Genomic DNA, 26,743 nt, shown 5'->3' with positions numbered 1-26,743 from the left:
GTGACGGGCCTCATCCACATGCTCCTCGACTTCCAGACCGTGAATAACGACGCCCTGCGGCTCCACGTGGAAACTACCGTCGACGGCGTCAAGGCCTTCGAGGAGACGGCGCTCTTCACGGAGGCCGACGAGCACGACCAATACCTGTGGAACTTCCACAGCCACCACGAGGCCGTGTTCCCGTCGAGCGATTCGCAGCTCGAGCTCTTCATGCAGCTCTTCTGGTACGTCCGCGTCGTCTGGCCGCTGTTCTTCTTAGCTTATCACTACGGCTACGCGCCCGAGGCCACGAGCCGGGTCTGGCTCACGGCGCTGATCGTGGGCCTGCCGAGCCAGCAGACCCACTTCCTCGCCCACGCGCGCAACCGCGGGCTGCTGAAGGACTATCCCCTGCTGGAGAAGCTCCAGGACTGGCGCGTGATTTTACACCCGGACGCGCACCAGAAGCACCACGAGGAGTTCAACTGCAACTTCTGCATCCTCAACGGCTGGGCCAACGGCCTCATGAACAAGATCGCCGTCCTCCTCACGCACTTCGGCGCCCTCGACGCGGAGCCGCCCTCCGCGCGGAACCGCCGCGAGCGCGCGGAGCGCGCCGCGAAGAAAACCGCCGCGCCGACCGCCGCCGCGCCGACCGCCGCGCCGTCCAAGACCCCGACCGCCCCGTCCGCGGCCCCGACCGCCGTCCCGCTGCCCTCGACCGCCCGCCCGACCGCGAACTAAGCACGCACCTCGCCCGTTATTAAAAAAGAGCTCCTCAGAGCGGGTCGTCGAGCGCGGGCTCCATCTCGAGCGCGCGCTTCCGCTCCGACGTGGACAGCTTCCGGTACTGGAGGTGCCAGCGCCGGTGGAACTCGGCGTCCCGGAGCATGCCCTTGATGGACCCGGCGAGCACGGGCAGGGGCAGGAGGAAGCGGATGATGGACGTGAGGATGAAGAGCACCCAGAAGAATAAAAAGTCGTCGCGCGGCGCGCAGTCCTGGAAGCCCGCGTGCGCCTCCGTCGCCACGTAGAGGACCAGCGTCCAGACCTGGGCCGTCGCGATCAAAATGCCCAGCGCGTGGCGGTAGACCTTGCGCTCGAAGGTCGCCCAGGCGAAGACGAGGCACGCGGGCCCCGCGACGAGCGCCATCGCGCCGACCTGGACGACGATGAACGAGTCGGACCGGCGGTAGCGCGCGTCGACCTTGCCCCAGAGGTGCCAGAGCTCGACGAACCAGGGCCGCTGGAGCCGGCCCCGGTCGTTGGTGAAGCGCACGAGGTGGCTGAAGATGGCGAACGTGCCGTCCATGAAGATGTGCACGAGGCCCGTGAAGAGCGCCCAGCAGATCGCGCCGCGCTCGTAGTCCGTCAGGGGCACCTGCTCGAGATCGTCCTCGTCCTCGTCCTCGAAGCGCGCCGTCGCGACGGCCTCCTCGTCCGCGTCGTCGGGGATGACGTCGTCCGCGTCGGACATGAGCGACGGCGACGCGACGAGGCGCAGCGCGGCGCGCAGCGGCGAGTTCGGCCGCTTCTTCTCCGCGCTCGACGACCGCGGCCGGCCCCGGCGCGCCATCATCTTCTCCGCGGCCATGAGCTCCCGGGCGATGAGCAGCGTCTGCGCCGCGCGCACGGACACGAGGAGCGTCGACGCGATCAAAGCGTCGAACGTCGCGAGCAGCAGGAGCAGGCCCGTGGCCTTGGCGGTCACGGACGTGCGCTCGCGGCCGCCGCGCGTCGCCTTGGCGCCGATGGACAGCAGGGTCACGACGGCGACGGCGAAGGCGACGCAGAAGTAGGCCGCCGTCGTCCGCGCGAGCGCGCAGTACCAGCGGATGACGTCGACGTTCATCATCGCCTCCGCGGAGCACCAGCGGCTGAAGGCCGCCACGACGAGGAGCATGATGGACCCCTCCAGCAGCATGTAGGGCGCGAAGGCCGCGGCGCCGAGGTGCTGGCGCACGAAGTACGACACGACGGCCGACGAGTACGACAAACCGACGAGGCCCAACAGGCAGAGCACGACGGAGCACGTCTTCAGCGCGAAGCGCCGGTCCGCGACGTCGTCGGACGCGCCGCGCCGCGTCAGCAGCGCGCTCAGCCGCCGCCGCAGCAGCAGCGACGCGACGCACTGGGGCAGCCCCACGACGAGCTGCCCCACGGACGCGACGCCGACGGCGAGGTTGTGCTGGCGCACGGACGCGCGCGCGGCCCGCGAGAAGAAGTAGCCGTCCGACGCGCCGACGGCGACCTCGAGGCTCGCCACGGCCAGAATCAGGAAGGCGCCGCTCAGCGCGGACATGCACGCGAGGTGGACGCTGAGCACGCCCGGGTTCCGCCGCGCCGCGCCCGAGTAGCCGATGGCCCCGAAGGGCACGGTCATCGCCGCGAGGAGCAACCCGACGGCGGGCACGTGGGGGTCCCAGGCGATGTTCGTGTCCAGCAGCGCGAGCAGGCTCAGGCAGCACCTGGGCAGCAAACGGGTGCGAAATTCCCAACTTCAAAGGCTCCTATCTCGGTCGTTTTCCGCTCGTTTCGGCTGATTTTTGGACGAGCGATCATCTCTCGGAACGGTCTCGAAGCATGGATGCTTTTTCCGGAACGCGCGCGCGCGGAACACTCACGTTGAAGCGACGTTGAATCACCCTTTTGCTGCCCTGGGCAGCACAGCGCGATCGTCGCGCCCATCTGCACGACGACGAGGCGCTGGAGCGCCTTCGCCAGGTCGCCCGCGGACCGCCCCGACGCCAGCGAGTCGAGGAGGAGCAGCTCCTTCTTCGCCTCCTTGGACGTGAGCTTCGGGCTCCGCGCGTCCAGAAAGTGGTCGTCGTCGCTGTCGTCGTCGCCGCGCTCGACGGTCACGAACGACGAGTCCGCGTAGCTCGGGCGGATCTGGCCCTTGGGCGTCGACGGCGGCGCGTCGTCCTCCTCCTTGACCTCCTCGGCGCCGCCCAGACGTTCCAGCAGCGCCGCCGCGACGTCCTTGACGGAGTGGTTCAGGTCGTCCGCCGGGTCGTTGACGGCCTCGTCGAGCTGGACCTCGTCGGCTAAATTCTGCATGATGGGGTCGCCGAGCTTCGCGGCGACGATGGTGCGCCAGTCCTCCTTGTCCGTGACGATGTGGATCTTCTTCACCGTGTGCGCGTCGAGCCACGGCTTGACCTGGGCGGGACAAGCGTGCGACATGTCGGCTCCTCTCTCGGCCATTTTCCCATCGTTTCGGCTGATTTTTGAACGAGCGATCATCTCTCGGAGCGGTCTCGACGCGTCGACACATTTCCTGGCGCGCGCGCGCGCGGCACACTCACGTCGAAGCGACCTCAAACCACCCGTTTCCCGCCCCGGGCGTCGCGATGCGCCAGACCATGCCGAAGACGGACGGCGCGTTCATGATGAAGGTCGTGCCCATGCGCTCGGGGAAGTGGTTCTGGTCGTAGTTCGCCAGCGTCTTGACCACGTAGAGGAAGTCGGAGTTGACGTGGCGCGAGATCGTCATGTCCGAGACGTCGAGCATGACGGCCATCTTCGGCTGGATCGGCGGCCCGCGGCCGCCGCGGCGCCGCCGCGTCCGCACGAGCTCGTCGATGATCGCCGCCGCGCGCTCCTGCTCCCAGATGTGGAAGCGCGTCACCTTCTCGAGGGGCACGTGCTTCTTGAGCTCGCGCGCGAGCATGTTCTTGTAGCCCTGGTACAAACACAACCGCCCGTGCGCGTCGACGCCCAGGAGCCGCCGCTCGTAGTACTGGGACAACACGCGCGGGTCGCAGCCCAGCACCTCCGCCGGCGACTGGGTCCGCAGCGCCGCGACGCCGTGCTCCACGCGCCAGTCGTAGTCCGCCTTGAGGAACGCGTACGCCGTCTTCGCGTCGCCGCGCCGCGCGCGCCTGCGGGGTCGCGCGCGTCGGGGTCCGGGTCGCGCGTGTCGCTTCGCGCCGGAGACGCGCGAGAAGCGGCCGAGCACGTTCTCGAACTCCCAGTCGTCCCCCTCGGGGATGCAGTAGACCTTCTCGAAGTCGGGCATGGACGTGCCCGCGTCCTCGAGCACGCGCGTCTTCAGGTTGATGAGGTCGTACTTCTCCTCCTCCGGGCTCTGGGGCGCCATGGCGTCGGCCGGGAGCCCCCCGCGGCCCCCGCGGCCGCGCCCGCCAACAGTCCTGCGTTCCCAACCAAGCACAGGGCGGCGTGTCGCTTCCAGGGCTGCGTGAGATTCATTTAAAATTGTGGCAGATGATCTTTCCTTTTGGCGAAGGTCGATGTTGAACTAATGGACAAGCCGTCGAAGGCTTCCTGTCTCGAGTATTGTAGAACCTCGCCGCCCTCGCAGCGACCGCGCAACAACCCGCGCGGTGTTCCCTAGACGGCTGACGCGCGCGCGCTCAACGCGCGCGTCACCGCCGCGGCCGCGCCGGCGCGACTCGGAAAAGACCGCAGGAGACGTGCACGCTCCGAGAGAAGGCGGTCCTTTATAGGCGAACGGGCCCTCCTCCGCCCCCTAGGACGACACGGCGAGCTTCTCCTTCTCGGCGTCCGCGGCCTCCTGCTCGGCCTTGACCTCGTCGAGGAGCTTGGTGACGACGTCGTGGGGGTAGACCGTGTGGACGAGGGAGCCGTCGTCCTTGCGCTTCAGGGCGAAGAGGTCGATGGACTCGGCGCTGAGGGACTCCATGGTCTTGTTGAGGACCTTGAGGCTCAGCTTGACGCACGCGGCGGCGTCCATGGTCTCGTCGTACTCGTTTTTCAACAGGGACTGGCCCGAGTTGGCGTTCTGGCCCATGCACGTCGCCTTCCAGCCGCTGTAGTTGCCGCTCGGGTCGCTGAGGTAGAGCTGGTAGCCGAAGTGGTCGTCGTAGCCCGCGAAGAGGAATTTCACGCCGAAGGGCCGCTGGCCGCCGTACTGCGTGTAGAGCTGCTTGTGGTTGCAGACCTTCTCCACGAGCTGCTCCACGGGGATGGCCTCGCCGTACTGGTAGGTGTAGCGCTGGCTCGCGACGCGCGCCTCGTTGATGAGGATGTTCGCGTCGGCCGTCAGCCCCGCGACGACGCACGCGACGTGGTCGTCGAGCTTGTAGATCTTCTCGCTGCTCTTCGGCGGCTCGAGGAGCTTCGTCACCTTCTGCTTCTCGCCGGCCATGACGACGCCGTCCGTCGCCAGCAGGCCCACGGCCGTGCCCGCGTTGTTGATCGCCTGCGGAAACGCGCGGTCGCCGCGCGCCGCGGGAGCGGCCGAGGAAAGAACGCCGGGGGCCGCACCTCGACGGCGTACTCGACCTGGTGCAGCCGCCCCTCGGGCGAGAAGGTCGTCACGTTCCGGTCGTAGCGGCGCGCCATGGTCTACCTAAAAGCGCTCGCGCTCGCCGACGGCGGCGCGCGTCGGCGCGGCGCGGCCCCCCGTCGTTTCGCGCGCGGTCTTGCGCGAGCCGCCCCGGCCGCAGGAAGTGCGCGAAACAGTCGCGCGGCGCAGTTGCTCACCTGGTCGCGCGCGCGTCCGATTGACCGCGAGCTCGTCCACCCTGCCGGAGAAATCGCGCGCGGCTCGCGAGCGCTTCGCGCGCGGCAGCCCACGATGGTCGAGGCATCCTGCTTGTCGTGCTCGTCGCAGCCCGATGCGCCGCCGCGGCAATGATCTGCCGCGTCGCGCTGCTCGTCGCCGTCGCGGCCGCCGCCCCGTGCAACTTCCGCTTGGACTTTGACGGCGTGCGCCACGAGGCCGTCTTCGACGACGGCGCCGACGACGACGAGCTGGCGTCCATCGTCCGCAACGTGCTGGACCGCGTCGTCGACCACTACGACGAGGGCGCGCTGCTGAAGTTCTACGGCAGCGTCGCGGCGGACTGCGACGGCGCGAGCGCGCCGTTCAAGGACTGCTTCACGAACAAGCTGCGCAAGGCCTTCGCGGCGCGGCGCGCGACGTGCCTCTCGATCGGCGGCGAGGAGCCGGCCTGCGCGGGCACGGTCCACCTCGGCGCCGCGGCGCCGAAACGCTGCAAGGTGCTCGTGACCGGTAAAGGCCCGGCGTCGAGCGACGGGCGCGCTGTTTCGCGCGACGCTCGCCGGGAAACGAGAAGCAACCCTCGGTAGGCACGGGCCGCGCAGCGACGACGTTTCTCATGCGCATCTTCGCGCTCCTCGGCCTCGACACGGGCTTCGACGCGGGCGAGGCCGCGGGCGAGTCCTTCGAGCGGCCCTTCCGCAGCGCGGCGCGCATTTTGAAGAGCATGTGGTTCATCATCCGCAAGGACCTGCGCGTCGGCGCGCAGGAGCACCTCACGTGGCCGTACCTCGCGTCGACGCTGAGCTTCGTCATCGTGCCGCTGCGCGACCTCGGCGCGGTGTCGAAGAGCCGCGCGGTCCGCGGCGCCGCGGGCGGCGGGCTCTACACGAAGTTCTACGCGGCCTACTTCCCCGCGTCGTACGGCGACGAGGCCGCCGACGTCGCGCGCGAGCGCCAGGAGAAGATCGACGCGGACGACATGGTCCACCTGCACACGTACCTGCTCGACTACGAGATCCCCCACGTCTACCTGTCCTTCGACCGCCTCACGATCGACGAGGGCTACGCGTACCGCGCGCTCGCCCCGCTCCTCCGCGGCTACGACGTCTCGCGGGCCGACTTCACGCGCGCCTACGACGCGGCCGCGGCGCTCTACCGCGGCGACGACGCGATCGTCGAAGTAACCTAGCGGCGGACCGTGGGAGTCACGGAAATACGTCAAACTGACCTAGGCGGTTAGTTGCGCCGCGAAGAAGCGCTGCTCGAGGGCGGCGACGGCGGCGGGCGGGAGGGGCGGCCCCGCGAAGATGGTCTGGAGCCGCGCGTCCGCGGACCGCGAGATGGGCTCCGACGTGCCCGCGGCGTCGCCGCGGACCCACTGCACGAGGACCCAGCCGCGCGTCTTGACGTAGAAGACGCCCTTGAAGCGCTCGAGGCCCGGCAGCGCGACGGTCGCCGCGCACGCCGCGGCGAGCGCCGCGTCGTCGAAGGGCCGAGAATTCTTCGGCCACCGAAGGCCGACGAACGCGTGGCCGTCGCGCGCCGCCACGGTGCGCACGACGCCGTCGACGTGGGTCCACGTCGACCGGCTGCCCGCGCGGTTCTCGTCCTCGTCGCAGTCGTCGTGGTCCGGCAGCGGCTCCAAGCGCTTCACCTCGAGCAAATCGGGCGCGAACGCGCCGCGGGTCCCCGCGCGCACCGCCTTCGGCGGGTAGAGCTCGCGCGCCCAGTGCTCCACGTCGACGGTCTTCGCCTCGTCGACGTCGCGGCGGTTCAACACCAAGACGTCGGACGCGTGGACCATGTCGCGGTAGTTCTCGCCCGCCTCCCACAGACGCGCGTGGCGGTCGCAGGCGATGATGCAGATCAAACCGCGCAGCTCCAGGGCGTTGCTCAGCGGCGCCTTGCAGAGCACCTCCGCGAGCTCGTCGATGTGGCCCAGGCCGCTCGGCTCGATGAGCAGGCGGCTCGGCTTCCGCCGCAGGAGCCGCGTGATCGTGACCGTGGCGGCGACGCCGTTCGCGCAGCAGATGCAGCCGCCGGCGATCTCCGCGACCATGGCCGACCCGTCGGCGCCGGACGACTTGGCGATGGCGCCGTCGATGCCCACGTCGCCGATCTCGTTGACGAGCACGGCCCAGTTGCCGTCGCTGTGGTTGGCCAGGAGGTTGACGATGGCGCTCGACTTGCCCGCGCCCAGCGGGCCCGTGATGATGTTGCAGGGCGTGCGCCGGGGCGCCGCGGGGGCCGGGAAGTGCGACATCACCTGCGGCCCGTCGCTCGCGTCGCCGGTTGCAGAGACTCTGACGGAGACAACTCGGCCATCGATCGCCTTTGTGAGCGGCAACGAGGACTTCACCAAAAACCGGATCCACCGCCCGGGCAAGCGATGGTCGTCTGGATGGCTAATCCCTGAGATCAAAGCAAATGGTAGATCCAGACCACGATGAACAGCGACGACGACGGCGGCGCGAGCCGGAGTCGCGGCCGCCGGACGTCCACTCGCCCGAACTGTCCATCGCGAGACGCCGCGACACGCGCCTCGCCTTCGATCCGAAGCTCGCCGGCGTCGAGGTCCTCGAGTACGTCGACGACGACGGCGACGCCGATACCACCAACGAGACGACGCCGGCGGCGACGGAGGAGCGCTGGCTGAGCACGCTGGCCGCCGGCGGCGTCGCCGGCGCCTGCAGCCGCACGGCCGTGGCTCCCTTGGAGCGCCTGAAGATCTTGTTTCAGGTCCAGGGCATCTCGGCCGGGGGCCGGCCCGTGCGGCACAGCGGCATCCTGCGGTCGCTCGGCGACCTCGTCGTCAAGGACGGCGTGCGCGGCCTCTGGCGGGGCAACGGCCTCAACTGCGTGCGCGTCGTGCCCAGCAGCGCCATCCAGTTCGCGACGTACGCGCTCTACAAGCGGACGTTGTTCGGCGACGACGGCGAGCCGCTCCGCGCGTGGCAATTGATGGTCGCCGGCGGCCTCGCCGGCGCGACGTCGACGACGTGCACCTACCCCATCGACCTCATGCGCGCGCGGCGCACGGTGGACTTCCGGGGCGAGGTCGACAACGGCCTGCTGCGGAACATGGCGAACCTCGCGCGCGCCGAGGGCGTCCGCGGGTTGTTTCGAGGCCTGCTGCCGTCGCTCTGCGGCATCATCCCCTACATCGGCATCGACTTCGCCATCTTCGACATCCTGAAGCGGCGATGCCGGGAGCGCGGCGTCGGCCTCGACGACCGGGGCGAGGTCCACCCCCTCACAAAGGTCGCGTGCGGCGCGGCCGCGGGCGTCTGCGGCATGACCGTGGCCTTCCCCTTCGACACCGTGCGCCGCAACCTGCAGGTCGCGACGTTGAAGGTGCGCGGCGGCGGCACGCTGGAGACGACGATGGCGGGCACGCTCCGGGCGATCACGCGCGACTGGACGATGCCGTTGAACCTGTACCGGGGCCTCGGGCCGAACTACGCCAAGGCCGCGCCGTCCGTCGGGATCTCCTTCGCGACCTTCGAGTACGTCAAGGACCTCCTCGATAGCGGCGCGTCTTAATGGTCTCCCTAGACGGTCCAGAGGCAGACGCACGCGTCGTTGCCCGCGGAGACGACGTTCCCTCCGAGGAACGCGAGCGCCGTCGTGCCGTCCTTGTGCGTGAAGTCGTACTTGTGGGCGCTCTTCTGCGGGTTCGCGAGGGACCAGTAGAAGATGGACTCGTCGTTGCTCGACGACGCGAGGAACATGGAGTCGGGCGACCACGCGAGCGCGGTCACGCGCGCGGTGTGGAACCGCCAGAGGTTCTGGACGACGACGGCGAATCCCGCGGACGCGTCGTAGACCTTGATCTCGCGGTCCGCGTCGCCGGCGGCGAGCTTGGACCCGTCGGGCGACCAGGCGAGGGACGTGATCTCGCCGCGCTGGGGCGGCAGCGCCGCGACTTCCGCGAGCGACGCGTCGAAGACGCGGATCGCGCCGTCCTTGGCGCCGACGGCGAACTTGGACCCGTCGGGCGCCGCGGCCAACGCCGTCGCGTCCCAGGCCACGGCCTCGAACTTGACGACGCCCGCGAAGGTCGCGCCCTTGGACACGATCGCGAGGCCCTTCGTCGTCGCCACGGCGACGTTGTCGCCGCCGAGCGCCGCGAGGCCCTTGGGCTGGCCGTCGACCTTGACCTCGGCGTCGTAGGCGGCGCCGTCGCAGAAGCGCACGGTGTCGTCGAAGCCCGCCGTCGCGAAGCCGCCGCCGAAGGCCGCGACGGCCGTGACCTTGCCCCCGTGCGCGGCCCGGACGTGCGACCGCGGGACGGCGCCGTCCAGCTTCGTCCAGCTCTTCGCGTCCGTCGATTTGAACACCGTGCCGTCGTTGCAGCCGGCGACGATCGTGGACCCGACGACGGCCATGGCGCTCACGGGCGCCTGGGGCGCCTGGACGACCTTGGTGACGTTCAGCGCCTCGTCGAGGTAGTTCACGTCGCCCGACAGCGACACGGACATGGCCTGGCCGTGGACCCAGACGGCGGCCATCTGCATGTCCGCGACGTCCGCGCCCATGGCCTTGGTCGCCACGAGGCTCTTGGCCCCGACGTCCCAGAGGTGGAGCGCCTTGTCCGCGGACGCCGTCAGCAATTTCGACGAGTCGGGCGCCCACGCGCACGAGTAGACGGACCCCTGCGGGTGCGCCTTGCCGTCGCCCTTGAGCTCGCCGGCGACGGTCCCCTCCTTGCCGTCGTAGAGGACGATCTTCTTGTCGCTGCCCACGGACGCGACGAAATCGCCGGACGGCGAATAGGCGACCTTGTTGACGTAGTTCTTGTGCTCCGCGCACGTGTGGTCGAGCTTGAAGGGCGGGCCCTTGTAGAAGGCGCACTTGAAGTCCTCGGAGCCCGTCATGATGCGGAAGGGCCGCGCCTGGCGGTACGCGCACGTGATGGCCTTCTTGCTGTGGCCGACCATCTCGCCCGCCGCGTTGCCCGTGTCCCACATGACGCACTTGGCGACGACGCCCTTGCCGTCGCCGACGACGACGATCTTCTTCGACTCGCCGTCCCACTGCAGGTCCTTGATGGCGCCGGCGAAGACCTGGACCTCGACCTTGAGGACGTGCTCCGGGTTGTCCCAGCTCCAGACGCGGAGGAAGCCGCCCGCGTCGCCCGACGCGACCCAGTAGCCGTTGGGGCTGAACGCCGCGGCGCCGACGTCGTACTTGTGGCCGCGGTAGACGAAGTTGTCGCCGCTGTCGTTCAAATTTCGCGCGACGACGTACTTGCCGAAGCAGTAGACGAGCTTGGGCTCCTTGGGATGCGCGTAGAGGTTCAGCGCGTGGCCGCGCTCCATCGTCGGGCCGGGCACCAAGCGGCCCACCAAGGCGTCGTTGCTCAGGAACACGGCCATCGTGCAGGGAGCGCGACGGCGCGAGAGGCGAGATTTCCTGGCCCTCGACTGCTCGAGCAACGAGCTCCGAGCTCGATCTCGAGCGAGCGGCGTGAACGCTGATTGGACGGCGTCGTCGTCCGACGGCCGCGGCGTCGACGTCGGCAAGCGCGTCGTCGGCGTCGGCCGTCGACGCCCGCCACGGCCCGACACGAGCCCCCCGACCCCCCTTCCCAAAAACCAACCCCGGCCCGTTAGCTCTGCAATTTGAGGAGGTCGATGACGGACGTCATCGACGAGTCGCCCGCGAGGAGGAACTTGATGAGCTCGACGTACGTGTCCGCGTCGACGAGGTCCCGGGGCTCCTGGCCCGCGGTCTCGAAGATGTGGAGCAGGTCGGCCTCGTCGAGGTCGTGGAGCTCCGACATGCGCTTCGCGAGGTAGAAGATGGGGATGTCGCCGCGGCCGCGCTTGTCGTAGACCTGGGCAGCACAAGGGTGATTCAACGTCGCTTCAACGTGAGTGTTCCGCGCGCGCGCGTTCCGGAAAAAGCATTCACGCTGCGAGACCGTTCCGAGAGATGATCGCTCGTCCAAAAATCAGCCGAAACGAGTGGAAACCGGCCGAGATATGAGCCTTTGAAGTTGGGAATTTCGCTCTCTTGTCCTGCCCCGTCGTAGACCTCGAAGAGCTGCTTCAGGTCCGACTCGTGGGACACGTCGATGTGGACGGGCGTCGCCTCCTCGACGTTGGCCCGCGGCAGCTTCTTGTACTCGTCGATGGGCCAGGAGATGATCTCGTCGACGACGGCCTTGCCGTAGGACGCGAACATGACGCGCAGAATCTCGACCCACGTGATCTTGCCGTCGCCGTCCTCGTCCATCTGCATGAACATCTTCAGGATCGTCGGCGGGATGACCTTGCGCGCGGGCTGGACGTTGATCGTGTTGAAGCGGCCGCACTCCGACTGCTCCGCGCTAAAGTTGCCCTGGGCCTGTTCGGGGTCGTCCATGGACCCGCGCCGGTTGCGCACGGGCTTCGGGCCGCCGCCCGCGGGGATCGCGTGCGTCTTCAGGAACTCGTTGATGTCGATCTCCTGGTTGTTGTCCTCGTCGATGGCCTCGAAGGTCTCGCGGAGCAGCCGCACCTCGCGCTTCACGTTCCGCATGACCACCGCGTTCGGCGGCAAGCCGCTCCGCCGCCGCTTCGCGACGTGGCGCAGCTTCTTCTTGCCCTTGCCGCCGGGCCGCGCGCCCTTGCGCACGCCCGACGGCCGCGTGGGCCGGTGCGCGCCGGCGGCGCTGGACCGCACGGTGCCGCGGAACGCGGAGTCGCGGCGGCAGAACCGGTTGAGGCACCTGGGCGGGAAAAGGGTGATTCAACGTGAGCGTTCCGCGCGCGCGCGTTCCGGGGAAAAGCGCCCACGCGTCGAGGCCGTTCCGAGAGATGATCGCTCGTCCAAAAATCAGCCGAAACGAGTGGAAAACGGCCGAGATCAGAGCCTTTGAAGTTGGGAATGTCGCACCCTTTTCCCGCCCCGCGAGGCACGCGCGGACGACGGGGTTCCGCGCGCACGCGGACGACCACTCCTCCTCCGTGACGCGGTCGTCGGCGTCCATGTCGATCTTCTTGAAGAGCTCGGCGCAGAAGAGCTCGACCTCGTGGGCCGACGGCTTCGCGCCGTCCGTGCACCGCGAGAGGCCCCGAACCGCGGACCCGAGCATCATGACCGCCTCCGAGAGGCTCAGGTCCATGGAGTCGTCGAGATCGTAGAGCTGGAAGAGCACGCGCGTCTTCACGGAGACGAACGCCGTCGCCGTCAGGATCGCCACGGCTAAAATCTCGTTGACGTCGACGCGGCGGTGCGCCGAGTCCCTGGCGAAGAACTTGAAGACCTTGGTGCGGTCCGCCGTGCGCAGGCAGCCGAAGATCTGCGCGAACTGGGGGCTGCTCACGCCGGGCTGCACCTCGAGGTTGATGTAGACGCTGTGCGCCTTGCGGATGTCGCTGATGTGCAGCTCCGTCAGCGGCTTCACCTCCGGGCTCATGAGCGGGCCGAAGACCTTGCCGTAGCCCTGGCCCATGGGTGCGGCGCCGTGGACCGCTCGCAGCCGCTGCGGTCGCGGCAGCGGAGGCAGTCGATGGACGCCAAAGGACGACGGCGACGCGCGCGGCGGCGTACGACGGCGGCGGCGGTGTCCGTCTCTGGCAGGCCCGTTTCGTTTCGGTGAAGTATCACCATCGAGCATGATTTGTGCCGTCACCGTAGGCGCCTAGGGAGACCTGCTCTCATCTCTCTCACTCCTGCTCTCGGCGCTCGCTTGCGCGCGCGCCGCTGCTGCGCGCTGCAACGCGCCGCGCCACAGCGCTCCTTGCCTGCGCGCGCGCTGCTGCTGCGCGCTGCAACACGCCGCGCCACAGCGGCGACATACATGCGCCTTGCGCATCTCTGCATCATCAGCATGGCCGCGGCCATCGAGCTCCTCGACGTGAGCCAGGACGGCGGCGTCATGAAGTCGATCATCCGCGCCGGCGCGGGCCGCATGCCCGTGCTCGGCCAGGTCGCGGAGATCACGTACACGGCGCGGAGCTCGAGTACCGGTGTGTTCCACGAGGCGGCGCGGGAACGCTGGGTCTGCGGCGCGCCGGGCAACGTGCGCGGCCTCGACGTCGCCGTCGCGTCGATGCGCGTCGGCGAGCGCGCGAGCTTCGAGGTGCGCTTCGACTACGCGTACGGCGAGGCGGGCCTCGCGGGCAAGGTGCCCGCGCGCGGCGACGTCGCCTACGACTGCGAGCTGCTGGCCGTCGCCGACGCGGCGCCGGCGACCGACGAGCCGCTCGCGCTCCCCGCCGAGGCCGCGAACCCGTCCGCCGCGGGCGCCGAGACCGTCGAGGTCGACGGCCTGCCCGTGAAGCTCGATTCCCTCGGGCCCATGGTCGTGAACAAGGACGGCACGCTGAGCCGCATCACGAACTGGCACGAGATGACGGAGCCCGAGCGGCAGAAGACGCTGAGGATCATCGCGAAGCGGAACAAGAAGCGCCTCGACGCGCTGCAGGCGGAGCTGTAATCTTTCGATTGTGGTACTTTCCAGCGCGGCGCCGTCCACCCCGGCCGCCGCGCTGCGCTGCCGGTAAAATTGCCGATGCGGTCGGCAGCTGAAATTTGTCGATGCGGTCTTGGACAATAGCTTTTTTAGCGCGCGTGCGGCTCCTGCACCCTCTCTGAGGCGTTCTCTGCAGCATGCACTTGTGGACATGTGAATGTGCGGCAGCATGCTCAAAGTCTAACCTCGTCCTGCGCCGCATGACGTAGTCGTCCCGCAAGAAGTGCGCTGCCGCAGCCATGAGTGAGCGCAGGAACGACAGCGTGGACGCGCCCATGCTCGGCGCCCTCTTCGGCGCCGAGTCCTCGAGCGGCTCCGAGTCCGATGACGAGTCGTCGGGCTTCGCGCCGCCGCCCGCGGCGCCGTGGCATGCGGACGCCGACGACGCCGAGCCGCCGCCGCGCTCCGACGCCGGCGACCCGCAGCGCGACGCCGAGACCGCGCTCGTCGCGGGCGGCGCGTCCGTGCGGCTGCGGCAGCGGGGCGCGGACCTCGCCTGCAAGGGCGGCGTGTGCTGGGGCGCCGCGCGCGCGCTCTGCGCGCTCTTCGCCGCGAACCCCGCGCGCGCGGACCTCGCGGGCCGGCGGATATTGGAGCTCGGCGCCGGCACGGGCGCGGTCGGCCTGTGGATCGCGCTGCGGTACCCGACGGCGCGGGTGACCCTCACGGACCTGCCCGAGGCCCTGCCGCTCATCCGGGCCAACGCGGCGCTCAACGGCGTCGCGGACCGCGTCCGCGTGGCGCCGCTCGCGTTCGGCGACCCGGTGCCGTCGGAGGACGACCCCTTCGACGTCGTCGTCGGCTCGGACCTCCTCTACTCGGTGCAGTGCGAGGTGCCGTGGCGGCAGCTCGCCGCGACGCTCGCGACCGCGCCGCGCGGGTGTGCGACGTGGCTCGCGATCCAGGAGCGCTACGGCTGCCGGGTCCGGGACCTCGGCGAGTTCTTCGCGCTCGTCGGCCGCGCGTCGACGGAGATCCCCCGGGGCGACGTCGCCAAATACGCCGGGGACCTCGGCGCGGAGGCGCCGCTGCGCGTCGTGAGGACGCAATAATTCGACGGTACACGACAAGTATGTCGTCCCCGCCGCGCGTCGTCCGGACCCGATAAGTAACGGTACACGACAGGTTAAGTATGTTGCTTTTGTGTGTGTTTGTGTGGGCCGCGCTGCGCGCGCGCGCGGGCCGGGGTCGGTTCGAAGGGGGCGGGGCCGCCGGGGCGGGCCTTGGGGGCGCGGCGACGGGGGGCGGTGGTTCTTCAAATTCAGCGGTACGCGGCCGCGGCGGGCGCGATGCGGTGGCGCGTCCGCGAGGCGCTGTAGGACTCGAGGGCCGAGATGGGGCTCTTCTGCTGGCTCACCTCGACGAGCGTCGCCATGTTGTTGAGCGAGTCGTTCCGGATCATCGACGCGAGGCCGTCCGTCGACGCCGTGTTCGAGTCGCAGCGCGGCATCGGCCCCGGCGGCGGCGGCGGCGCGCCGGACGGCGTCGTGCGCAGGACCTTGGGCGTCGCCGACGGCGGCTCGGCCAGCGCCGCGCGCGCGGCGTCCAAGTCCTTCTCCGCGGTGATCAAAGCGTTGTTCGTCGCCCACTTGCTCGCGTCGGCCGCGAAGCGCGCGAGCCGCGCGGCGGACGCGCCCTCGGCGTGCATGCGGAGCACGGCGCGGGACGTCTGCTGGATCTTCGACGCGCGCGCGAGCCGCGTCTCCGGCTCGCAGACGAGGCCCAGGCCCCGGCGCGACTCGCCCTGGATGGGCACGCGGCCGCCCGTCTCGAGCACCGCGCGCTCGAGGCGGAGCCGGCTCTGGGACATGGCCGCGTACTCTTCCGGCTGCCAGTAGCACTCGCGGCGGCAGCGCCACCCGAAGTCGTCCAAGTTCGGGATGTCGTGCCGCTCGTTCTTGCCGAAGTCGAACGTCACCCTAGTCGGGCACGCGGCCCGCGCGAGCGTCTTCGCGTCCTCCTCGAACTCCTCGAGGGAAGATTCCGAGACGAGGGAGCAGGCGCTGTGGCTCTTGGACAGGCACGAGCCCTTGGTCGAGCTCCGCGCGCCGGCGGACGGCTCGAAGAGGCGGCCGAGGCACGCGGGCGCGGGGCCCGCGCGCGGGGCCTTGGCCTCGTGGCTCGGCGCGCCGACCTTGACGCTCACCGTCGCCTCCTCGTCGTCCTCCGACGACTGGTCCGGCGTCTCGTGCTGCGGCACCTCGACGGACGCGCCGTCCTCCGACACGTGCGCCTGGCGCGCGCCGAGGTACCCCGCGGTCTCGCCCCGCCGCTCCGACGCGCTCACGTCCCCGTGGGGCTTCGCGTAGGCCCCCGCCCGCGGGCTGATGATGGACCGGCGCAGAGTGTTGTCTTCGAAGAGGGCACTTTCAGCCTCGCCGGACACCGCGGCCTCCAGGGGCGATTTCAAGGCCTTCGTGGCCGATTTTTTCGCCGGCGCGGCGTCCGGGGTCGACGAGAAGGCGGGGCAGAGCACGCCCCCGAAACACCCGAGGGCGGGCGGGCCCCTCATGGCTCGCCTGTTGCCGACGCGAGGCGGATCCAACAAGCCCTGTCTCTTTGGCGGTCGAGCCCGCCAACACAGCAGAATTTGGCCGGGGGTCGGCAAAGGGCAGCTGCTGTTTCTGCACCTCATTTTGCACAAGTTCGGGCCGTCCGTTCAATACTGCACCCACAAACACAAACGGACGCGGACGCCCCTGCGCGACGACGATGATGTAATGCCCATGGGCTAGCCCCAACAAACAAATGCGACGCCAAATGATCCTGCTGCTCGCCGCGGCCCAGGCGACGCAGTGGACCATGCGGCTCCAAAAGGACCAGCGCGTCGCCACCATTCAGCTCCCGGACGCCGGCGCCTACGGCCCGCGGTGCGTGCCGCCGCCGGCCGACGGCAGCCGGCGGCGCTTCAAGCGGCTCTGCGCGCCGAGCTTCCTCATCATCGGCTTCGGCCGCTGCGGGACGACGTCGCTGGCGCGGTACCTCAACAGGCACCCGCGCGCGTCGTTCGGCACGCGCAAGGAGCACTTCTACTTCTACCGGCCCGAGTTCTGCGACCTCCAGCACGGGCCGAACAACGGCAGCGCCTGCGACGTCTCCGCCTACGCGTCCCAGTTCCCCGTGGCGCGCAAGGAGCCGCAGCGCGACGCGACCTTCGACGCGACGCCCATGCTCGGCGGCGACATGGGCGTGCCGGCGAGCGAGCGGACGATGGCGTGGCTCGCGACGCGGCTGCCGGGCCTCCGGTTCCTCGTGCTCGTCAAGTCCCCCGCGGACCGCTTCATGTCGAACCCGCTCGCGTCGAACAAGGTCGCGCGCTTCCAGGACTCGCTCGAGGCGGGCACGAACGCGATGCCGCGCAAGCTCCGGCAGCTCCTCCTCGACAACTGCTACGTCGACAAGCTCGAGGTGCGTTGTCTCTCGGGGACGTCGCGGCGCGCGCGCGAGAGCACGTCTTTCGAACCCCCCTGGACGTCGCGGCGCTCGACTCCCCCCTCCCCGGACGTCGCGGCGCTCGAACGCCCCCCTTTTCGCGCTCAGGCCTGGCTGAAGTTCTTCCCGCCGGAGCGGTTCCTGCTGCTCCAGTCGGAGGACCTCCGGGTGGAGACGCGGCGCCAGGCCATGCTCGACGAGGTCCACGACTTCCTGAGGCTGCCGCCGCACGCGTACCCGGCGGAGGACCTCGCGGAGCTCGGCAACTTCCGCAAGTTCACGAACACGACCGTGAGCCCGGCGCTGCGGTCCACGGTGAACTGCCTCCCCGCGCTCGCGGCCTGCGAGGCGCGCCTCCGCGCCGCAAATTTCCCAAGGCCCCTGCGTTATCCACTCGTTTCGGCTGATGTTTGGACGAGCGATCGTCTCTCGGAGAGCTCCGTCGAACCACCCCGCCCAGGCGCGCCTCCGCGCCGCGATCGCGCCGGGCGCCGCGCCGCTCGACTGGTGCGCGGCGTCGCGCGCCGTCGACCCGGGCGCGCGCGTGCTCTCGCGGTCCAAGCCGCCCGTCGCGGACCCGACGCTCCCGCCCCCGGCGCCGCGGCGCGCCGCCGCGGGGCGCGGCCGCTACGCCTACGGCCTCACGCTGAGGGCGGCCGCGCGGTCCCCGCCGCGGCCCGCGCCGCGCTGCTTCCCGCGGAGGGTCGGCGACCGGGGCCACGTGGAGCGCTACTGCGCGCCGAGCTTCCTCATCATCGGCTTCGGCCGCTGCGGGACGACGTCGCTCGCCAAGTACCTCGCCGCGCACCCGCGCTGCGGCTTCGGCACGCGCAAGGAGCACTTCTACTTCTCGCGGCCCGAGAACTGCGACCTCCACCACGGGCCCAACAACTCGAGCCGCTGCGACCTCGAGGAGTACGCGCGGACGTTCCCGATCGTCGCGTCGACGCCGGCGTCCGCCGACGGGCGCGCCGTCCGGAGACGCGAGTGCTGCTCGTACGTGGAATCACCTCGACGCGCCCCGTAGGTCGAAGCCGGACCGCGACGTGACCTTCGACGCGACGCCCATGCTCGGCGGCGACATGGGCGCGCGGGCCGGCGTCCCGACCTTCGAGAGCGTTCCTCGCGACGCCCTGGCGTCCCGACCTTCGAGAGAGGTCGACGCGACGCCCTGGCGTCCCGACGTTCGAGAGAGGTCGACGCGACGCCGCCCAGGTCCCGGCGAACGAGGCGACGCGGCTCTGGCTCTCGCGAAACCTCCCGCACCTGCGCCTCCTCGTGCTGCTCAAGTCGCCGGCGGACCGCTTCATGTCGAACCCCCTGGCGACGCGAAAGCTCGAGCGCCTCCAGGACAGCCTCCTCGACGGGTCGAACGCGATGCCCCCCAAGCTCGCGCAGATCCTCCGGGACAACTGCTACGTCGACAAGCTCGCGCCGTGGTTCGACGCGTTCCCGAGGGACCGGTTCCTGCTGCTCGACTCCGACGACCTGCGCGGCGACGTGCCCGTGCGCCAGCGCATCCTCGACGACGTCCACGACTTCCTCGAGCTCCCGGCGCACGCGTACGCGACGGAGGACCTCGACCTCCTCGGCAACTTCCACCTCGCCTCCAACGCGACGGTGCTGCCCCTGCTCCGGCGCACGGTCAACTGCCTGCCGGTCCTCGTCGACTGCGAGCGGCGCCTCGAGGCGCTCCTCGACGCGCCGCCGGGCGCGTTCGACTGGTGCGCGCGCGCGCGCGCGGACCTGCCCGACGCGGGCGACGTCCGCCTCGCGTCGTCGCGGCCGCCCGTGCCCCGGCCGTCGCCCATGCCGACGCCGAAGCCGCGGAAGAAGAAGCGGCGGTCCTGGTGGCGCGGCGCGGGGCCGGACATTTAAGAGCGTCACCTTGCACGGCACGAAGTCTGGTGGCGCGGCGCGGGGCCGGACAATCTAAGAGCGTCACCTTGAACTTCAAGCCACCTCAGGCCTCGATTTTTGGGCAGCCTTGCGATGTGGGCTGTGTCGCACCGCGTCAGCGAGGCAACGTAGTGCTCGAGATGCAGCACCGAAGATCGCGCTGCGCCGCGCTGCGCCGCGCCGCGTTCGTCATCTGCCCATCCTGCGCGGCGGCTTACCCGACGATCGTCGCCTGCAGCCGGGAGCTCGTCGTCGGCACGACGATGATGGGCCAGGCCACGGAGGCGGACACGTACCGCACGGTCGAGTTCCAGAGGGACGGCGTCGCCGTGGCCTGCGGCGGTACCTACGAGCCGGGCGCGACCTACGCGGCGACGATGAGCCCGCTGCCGCCCGGCGGCGGCGGCGTCCTCTTCGACCTCTCGGGCGGCGTCTTCGACGACGACTGGTGCGACGGCGCGCGGTCCGCCAAGTCGTACACGTACCTCGCCGCGCCGACGGACGGCTCGGCCATGGCGCTCGTCGGCGGCTGGAGCGCGGGCTACGGCCGCGTGAGAATCACGGACGCGTGCGAGCTCGCGGCGCCCGCGGCGCCGTCGCCGACGCCGGAGCCGGCGCCGGCGCCGACCGCGGCGCCGACGGTCGCCCCGACGGCGTGCAGCGACGCGCCGGACTTCCACAAGAAGAACGCGCCGGCCAAGGACTGCGCCTGGGTCGCCAAGGTCCCCGAGGACCGCTGCGCGGCGAAAGGCGACGAGACCCAGGCGTGGCAGAGCTGCCCCGCGACCTGCAGCACGTGCCCCTACGAGTGCGCCGGCGACTCGGCGTCCTGGCACAAGAAGAGCGACGCGGCCAAGGACTGCGGCTGGGTGACGGGCTACTACTACAACCGCGCGTCGGTGATCGGCGAGGACGGATCCATGGCCTTCGAATCCTGCCCGTCGGCGACGCGGCGCTGCTTCTACGAGGGCTATCGCGACTCGAACACGTGGGCGAAGAAGGACCAGCCGTGGAAGGACTGCGCGTGGGCGGCCGCGGCGACGAGCCGCTGCGTCGCCGTCGGCGACGACGGCACCTACGCGTTCGAATCGTGCCGGGCCGCGTGCCTGATCGGCTGGTACGCCGGGGCCGACGACGCGTCCTGGGCGAAGAAGAACAAGCCGTCCAAGGACTGCCCCTGGGTCGCGAACGACGCGCCCGCGCGATGCACGGTCAAGGGCGACGACGACTCCTGGGCCTTCCAGAGCTGCCCCGCGGCGTGCGGCGCGTAATGTGCTCTTGGGGTACTGGCTTTTGAGCCCCCCCCCCTGCGCGGCGCCACGACTTTGCGCCAGGCGCCGCCGGCCTCGACGATCGTACGATGACTTCGTCGACCTTCGTCGCACCACCGGCTACGGCTGCGAATGAGCCGTCGTTGAACAAGCACATCTATGAAGCAATGCTGCAGTAATCCGTAGCTAAGAGACGGTCTCTCGTGCGAGCATTTCAGCGGCCGATGATGGAATCTCCACCTTAGAGGGCCCCGCGCTCCTCGAATATGCAGCGACGTGCAACGATCCCAGTGGCTTTGAGGTCCGCAAACATGTGGGTGAGGCACATGAAAAGACGTGACATCCGGACGATTGCGAGGCGACGCAAACGGGCAGCCCCAGGGGGTGGAATGAGGCGCGGCAGCTTCCCCCGACCCGATTTTCGGTCCCCTTCGAGTCACAGAGCGTCGGGAATCGTTCGTCATGGGGGCGACCAGATGCCCTCGCGGCAGCTCTTCGGCTCGAGTGGATTTGATCGAGATCACCTCACCACCTCCGGGAGGCGTGCGGCGCCGCGGGTGACACGGTGCTCACCGCGCAATGCATGAGGCGTTTGGGCTGTTAGAACCGAGACAGTGCCCTCGGGAACATCATTCCAGGGGGGGTCTCTTCGACGTCTAACAGCCCAAACGCCCCCTGGAACTAAGTTGGGCCCCTCGTCGGTCGCCCCCCACCGTTAATGGCCGTTCTCGTCATCCACGGGCTGCCCCGACGCGAACTAAGTTGCTCGCCTTCGACCGATGGTCTTTCCCGAGCGACTCACAGCCGGGCCCAAGGCGCGACATGGTCCACAGACCGAGCGCCGCGCCAAGTCTTGGAACCGCTGCATCGCGCGTCCGAGCCCGGAGCGAGGCAAAGCCGTGACGTCAAAACTTCACGGCTTCGCTGCTCTTTGAACCGGTTAACTTTAGCTTAGCCGGCAGTGGCGAAGTATGATTGCGATGCCTTCAACTTGAGTTTGCATTCTTCATGACCGGTTGTTGAAGCAAAAAAGTCAGGCCAAGCGTCAGTGAGAGGCGATGTGCAGGCCTGGCACTCAGATCACCGCCCCGAATGACGCCGACAACACGGCCGCCGGCACCAAGCAACGCGACAGCTTTTTTGCGCGATTCACGGCGAAAAAATCCGCCTACGCCAAGGTCCAGACGGTCGACGTGGAAGCGAACGAGATAAAAGAGACGCCGGCGCTGGACGTCGCCGCCCCCCCGAAGCGCACGAAGCTCAACCTGGGCTGGATCGTGGCGCTGAACGTGCTCCTCGCCTTCGCCGAGATCGTCGTCGGCACGTCGATCCGCTCGCTCGCGCTCGTGTCCGACGGCGCGCACAATTTTTCGGACGCGGCGAGCGCGTTCGTCGCCATGCTCGCCGAGAGCTACGACAAGCGCGACTACGACCGCGAGCGGCTGCCCTTCGGCTACGCGCGCGCGACGACCGTGGGCGCGCTCGTCAACGTCGCCGCGCTGGAAGCGCTCTGCTTGTCCATCGCGCTCTCGGCGCTCTGCAAGTTCTACCGGCCCGACGCGGTCAGCGACCTGCGGGCGCTGCTGATCGTGTCGGCCGTCGGCGCCGTCGTCAACATCGCGAGCGCGCTCATGGCCTGCTGCGGCGTCGAGGGCGCCCACGTGCACGTCGGCGGCGGCGTCTGCGACGGAAACCACGCGCCCGTCGCGGGCGCCGGCCGCTGGGCGAGCATCGGGCGCATGGCCTGCGCCGACGGCTGCTGCGCCGCCGCGCCGCCGCCGCCGACGCTGCAGACGCTCGCGTTCCAGGCGCCCATGCAGCGGGGCGCGAAGCGGCCGCCGTCGTTCCGCGCTCTGCCGTCGGCCGGCGACGGCGGCGCCACGTGCCTGCCCTGCGTGCCCTGCGCGCCGCCGAGCCCGGAGCCCGAGGCCGATGCGGCGGCGCCGGCGCCGCGCCTCGACGTCGGCCGCCTCGCGATCGTGCTCCACCACGTCGGCGACGCCGCGGGGTGCCTGCTCGTCCTCGGCGAGGCGCTGCTGCTGCAGCACGGCGGCCGCGCGCTGCCGAGCCGCGTCATGCGGGGCCTCGGCCTCTACCTCGACCCGGCGCTCTCCCTGTTCCTGAGCCTCGCCATCGGCGCCGCCGCCTGGCCCGTGGGCGTCCGCGCCGCGTGGACGCTGCTCGAGGGCGCGCCGCCGCCGGACGACAAGGGCGCGCTCCGGGACCAGCTCCAGGCCGCGCTCAAGGGCCGGGCGAAGGTCGAGTCGACGGCGCTCGTCCACCTCCGCGACCCGCTCGAGCGCTGCGCCATGGTGCGCCTCGAGGTCGGCGACGACAAGGCCGCCGCGTCCGCGGCGCGCGCGGGCATCCGCATCGAGTCCGTCGCCGACGCCGCGCGCCGCGTGCTCCGGCGCTTCGGCGCGACGAGACACGTCTACGTCGAGGTCAACGCGGAGCGCGGGTTCCCGCGCGGGGCTTCTGCGGTCTAACATCTGTTTATACATCTACACTTCGATCTCGACGAGCACGGGGACGTGGTCCGAGCGGAGCGCGCGCGTCATGTCGGCGGTCGTGAAGACCCCGTCGGCGTCCATGACCTCGGCGCTCCGGACGGCGCGCGCCCTGGGCACGTAGCAGAGGTCGACGCGGCCGGGCTTGATGTCGCTCTGCCACTTGGTGGCGCAGCTCTTGGGCTGGTTCTTCGGCAGCTGGTACGACGTGTAGCGCCGCGCGGTCGGGTGCTTTTCGCGGAACGCGTCGACGAGGCCCGTCTCCCGGATCATGACGTTCCAGCGATCGCGCGCCTCCGCGTGCTTGCCCTTCCAGAGGTCGCCGCTCGTGTCCTGCGCCGTCGGCGTCACGTTGCAGTCGCCGAGGAACGCGAGGAGGTTGTCGCCGCTGTCGAGGAGGAGCGACCGCAGCTCGCGGTCGTACGTCGACCGCACCGCGTGCTGCGGGTAGGGCGGCTCCCAGGGCGTCCCCGCGAAGCGCGACTTCTTCGTCGGCGTCGGCAGGTAGACGCCGACGACGCGACCGAGGTCGTGGTCGTAGCAGAGGACGTGGCCGTCGTGGTCCCAGGGCACCGCGACGAGGTGACCGCCGGCCAAGAGGCCGTCGCGCTTCACGAACAAAGCCGTGCCGTGGCAGAAGTCGTCGTTGCCCTTGTACTGCGCGGGGTCCGGAGACGCGAAGAAAGCCTCGTAGCCCAGCTCCGCCGCCTTCGCGGCGATCTTCGCCGTGTGCGTCGCCGTCTTCGCGTCGTCGACGCGCTCGTCGCCCTTCTTGCCCGTCTTGCGGACGTGGACCGTCTCCTGGACCGCGAGGAGGTCGGGCTGGCCCAGGAGCTCGAGCGTCGTCCGCAGCTTGTCCTTGTTCTCGCCCTCCGGGAGCACGCTCCGCGCGTTCCACGTCGCGATCCGGACGACCCGGCCGCTGGCGGCGGAGGGCTCGGCCGCCTCGGATGGCTCGGTCGCCGCCGACGTGGCCACCTCGGATGGCTCGGTCGCCGCCGACGTCTTCTGGCGCTTCGCCGGCGGCGCGGCCTCCTCCGCCGCGGGCTCCGGCGCCTTGGCCTGCGCCGGCGCCTCGCTGACCTCCGGCGGCGCCTCCGCCAGAGCCTCCTCCGGCGCCTCAGCAGGTGCCGGGCCGCGCGCGTCCTCCTCGGCCTGCAGCCGCTGCGCGAGCGCGAGCGACGCCTCCTCGGCATCTAAGCGGGCCGTGAGCGCCGCTGCTTGCTCCTCGTCATCGGAGCTCTCGGCGCACAGGTCGATGAATTCGGCCATGCTCTCCCGACTCGACCCCGCCGGGGTAAAGTCGATCGAATGTCCTCCGTGCTTCATGATCGACATTGTGCAGCGTTTTGGCGGCGCGCTGCGATGGGATGGCCGTCTTTGAGGGCCCGCCGCTCCGCGAATATGCAGAATTGTGCAACGATCCCAGCAGCTGCGAGGGCCGCAAGGACGAGGGTGAGGCACATGCGAAGACGCGACGCTCATACGACCGCGTGGCGACTGGAACGGGGAGGTAGAGTGGGTGGGAAGGGACGCGCTGCCCCCTCGCGACCTCTCTAAGATAGTTTTCGAGCCATCGCAGCAGCGGAGATCGTTCGTCATCGACCCCGTCGCGTCCAAGGCGGCGAGTTCGTCGGGGGAGCCCGAAATCGTCGAGTCCACCGGGCCGAGCTCCGGCGGCGTTTCGTCCCGACGGTGGCCGTGGGGTGTCTGGGGCTGCCCCTGCCTCAGGACATGGTCTCGATCCGTTCCATACCATGATAGGGTCGGGTCCAGACCATGTCCTGAGGTGAGGCCCCACCCCAGGCGCCCCGGGCTGCCCCTCGGGACCTCGAGCCGACCGACGTCGGGTTCGACGGCTTCCGCATGGTCGCTGCCTCAGGACATTGGCTGGATCCGCGTCATGGTGGGTCGACGCCCGAACGAAGGCGTGTCCTGAGGTAGCGAGACACCTTCCCCAGTGCCGATCCCGGCGCATAACGCTTAAGCGCCATCGCGAGCGCCGCGAAGAAAAGCCCATGCAACGACTGCACCGCCGGTGCCGCTTCAACAGGGGACAAACTCAGAGTAAATACCCCGGCGGGGACGGCTTTGAGGTAATTGCCGTGCAACTTGCCGTTACTCGTACGCTAGCTCCCGCCCGCCCTTCCTGCGCGGCGCGACCTGGACGTGGACGACGCCGGCCTCGACCTTGGTCGCGTAGGTGGCGAGCCGCGTCTTCACGGGGAGCCGCTTCGGCAGGCCCGTCTTGAAGTCGAAGCAGCCGTTGTGCTTCGGGCACTCGACGAGCGTCTTCTCGACGACGAGGCCGTCGGCGAGGTAGGCCGCGCCGTGGGTGCATTTCCCCGCGGTGGCGTACCAGAGCCCGTCGTCCTCGGCGTGGTAGACGTTGTACGACCGGTTCCCCACTTCGAAGCGGAGCATGTCGCCGGGCGCGACGTCGCCGAAGTCGCAGGCCGCGACCCAGCCGTCGGCGTCGGGAGCGCCCGCGTCCTTGCGGAGCTCCGCCACCCGCGCCTCGGGCAGCGGCGGCGGCAGGGGCCGCTTCGTGCAGTAGTCCGGGTCCGTCGTCTGTTTGATGAGCGCGGGGATCATCTCGCGATAGACCGACCACATGCTCGCGTAGGGCTCGGGCATCTGGCCGCCGGCCTGGAGCACCGCGTGCAGCTCCGGCAGATTGTAGTAGGGCACCATGGGGAACATGTGGTGCTCGACGTGGTACTGCATGTTCCAGTAGATGAAACCGCTGATCGCGTTGACGTAGCACGTCCGCGTGTTTAGGCGATGGTCCAGCACGTCCTGCTCGAGCGACGCGTGCTGGAAGACGCCCGTGAGCACGAAGTGCCACGCGCCGAGCGAGTACGGGAGGAATATGAACATGCAGGGCAGCGGGCTCCTGGAAAGCAGCGACCACACGACCGTCGCCGCGTAGATGGCCAGGAAGGCGCGCGCCTGGAAGACGACGGCCGCGCGCTCGCTCGCGGGCACGAACGTGCGCTCCGGCGCGCTCAGCTCTCCCCGGGCGTGCATCCAGATCTTCGCCTACCAAGCATGACGGTGACGATTTCTCATTGTTTTCACACCCAAAATCTCTCGAAAATCGTCACGGCCACAGGACGCTGATCTCTCGCCGCCTCTGTCTTGATGCCGCCGTAGTTGAGAAAGGCGAGGGCGAGGTCCGGCATCGTCAGCGGGCGCGCGTCCGCCTCCGGATCGCGACCGACGATGTCCGTGTCGGTGTGGTGCCGCGCGTGGGAAAACCGCCAGACGAGCGGTTCCCGAAACACGGCGAAGGACGCCGCGTTGTAGAGCCAGTCGTTCTTCCATTTCGTCGCGAACGCCGTGCCGTGGCCGCACTCGTGCCAGCGGCTGTCGCCGCACGACGTGTAGAAGGTGCAGTAGACCCAGAAGACGAGCGCGAAGCGCGTGTACGCGCCCGCTTGCCAGTAGACATACGACTTGTAGGCCGTCGCGGCCAAGATCGCCAGGAGCATCATCGTGTCGCGCGTGGCGTGCCAGTCGTCGCGCTGCATGAGGCGGCGCATGGTCTTGCGCTCCACGAACGGCACGAACCACACGCCGTTCGCGAGTCCCTTTGCGACGGCCAGCTCCGCCTCGGGGCCGCCGACCGTGTAGTCGCGGAATTGCGGCTTCTTCGCAGCCGACACGGTGCCATCCTTGCCGACAATCGCAGCCG

The 26,743-nt window shown here is 69.7% G+C and overlaps 7 protein-coding genes across 7 annotated transcripts; 2 read left to right on the top strand and 5 right to left on the bottom strand.

Moving 5' to 3' along the window:
- Nucleotides 1–757: 757 nt before the first annotated feature.
- AURANDRAFT_66087 (hypothetical protein) lies at nucleotides 758–4,081 on the bottom strand (the record flags this gene model as incomplete). Its single annotated transcript, XM_009041154.1, has 4 exons — nucleotides 758–2,447; nucleotides 2,648–3,141; nucleotides 3,299–3,863; nucleotides 3,951–4,081. The coding sequence occupies 4 exons, from the start codon at nucleotides 4,079–4,081 to the stop codon at nucleotides 758–760; spliced, it is 2,880 nt and encodes a 959-aa protein (XP_009039402.1).
- A 343-nt stretch (nucleotides 4,082–4,424) lies between these two features.
- AURANDRAFT_60228 (hypothetical protein) lies at nucleotides 4,425–5,482 on the bottom strand (the record flags this gene model as incomplete). The annotated part of the gene is made up of 3 exons (XM_009041153.1): nucleotides 4,425–5,164; nucleotides 5,230–5,314; nucleotides 5,449–5,482. The coding sequence occupies 2 exons, from the start codon at nucleotides 5,305–5,307 to the stop codon at nucleotides 4,472–4,474; spliced, it is 771 nt and encodes a 256-aa protein (XP_009039401.1).
- A 1,921-nt stretch (nucleotides 5,483–7,403) lies between these two features.
- On the bottom strand, nucleotides 7,404–7,733 carry AURANDRAFT_30177 (hypothetical protein; the record flags this gene model as incomplete). The annotated part of the gene is made up of 1 exon (XM_009041152.1): nucleotides 7,404–7,733. A coding segment is annotated over one exon (330 nt), but the record flags the coding sequence as incomplete, so codon positions are not given.
- Nucleotides 7,734–8,128: 395 nt separating this feature from the next.
- Nucleotides 8,129–8,995, top strand: AURANDRAFT_3796 (hypothetical protein; the record flags this gene model as incomplete). The annotated part of the gene is made up of 1 exon (XM_009041100.1): nucleotides 8,129–8,995. A coding segment is annotated over one exon (867 nt), but the record flags the coding sequence as incomplete, so codon positions are not given.
- Nucleotides 8,996–9,021: 26 nt separating this feature from the next.
- AURANDRAFT_30237 (hypothetical protein) lies at nucleotides 9,022–10,848 on the bottom strand (the record flags this gene model as incomplete). Its single annotated transcript, XM_009041151.1, has 1 exon — nucleotides 9,022–10,848. One exon carries the CDS (start codon nucleotides 10,846–10,848, stop codon nucleotides 9,022–9,024), a length of 1,827 nt encoding a protein of 608 aa, XP_009039399.1.
- A 2,441-nt stretch (nucleotides 10,849–13,289) lies between these two features.
- Nucleotides 13,290–20,536, top strand: AURANDRAFT_66085 (hypothetical protein; the record flags this gene model as incomplete). Its single annotated transcript, XM_009041212.1, has 9 exons — nucleotides 13,290–13,894; nucleotides 14,188–14,971; nucleotides 15,254–15,700; nucleotides 16,722–17,342; nucleotides 17,475–17,681; nucleotides 17,827–18,362; nucleotides 18,394–18,484; nucleotides 18,582–19,216; nucleotides 19,504–20,536. The coding sequence occupies 9 exons, from the start codon at nucleotides 13,290–13,292 to the stop codon at nucleotides 20,534–20,536; spliced, it is 4,959 nt and encodes a 1,652-aa protein (XP_009039460.1).
- A 4,670-nt stretch (nucleotides 20,537–25,206) lies between these two features.
- On the bottom strand, nucleotides 25,207–25,509 carry AURANDRAFT_8988 (hypothetical protein; the record flags this gene model as incomplete). Its single annotated transcript, XM_009041150.1, has 1 exon — nucleotides 25,207–25,509. A coding segment is annotated over one exon (303 nt), but the record flags the coding sequence as incomplete, so codon positions are not given.
- Between the last annotated feature and the right edge of the window lie 1,234 nt (nucleotides 25,510–26,743).

This window comes from Aureococcus anophagefferens (genome assembly GCF_000186865.1).
Source record: "Aureococcus anophagefferens unplaced genomic scaffold AURANscaffold_19, whole genome shotgun sequence".
Classification (NCBI taxonomy): Eukaryota; class Pelagophyceae; order Pelagomonadales; family Pelagomonadaceae; genus Aureococcus; species Aureococcus anophagefferens.
This window is presented reverse-complemented; position numbering and strand designations above follow the sequence as displayed.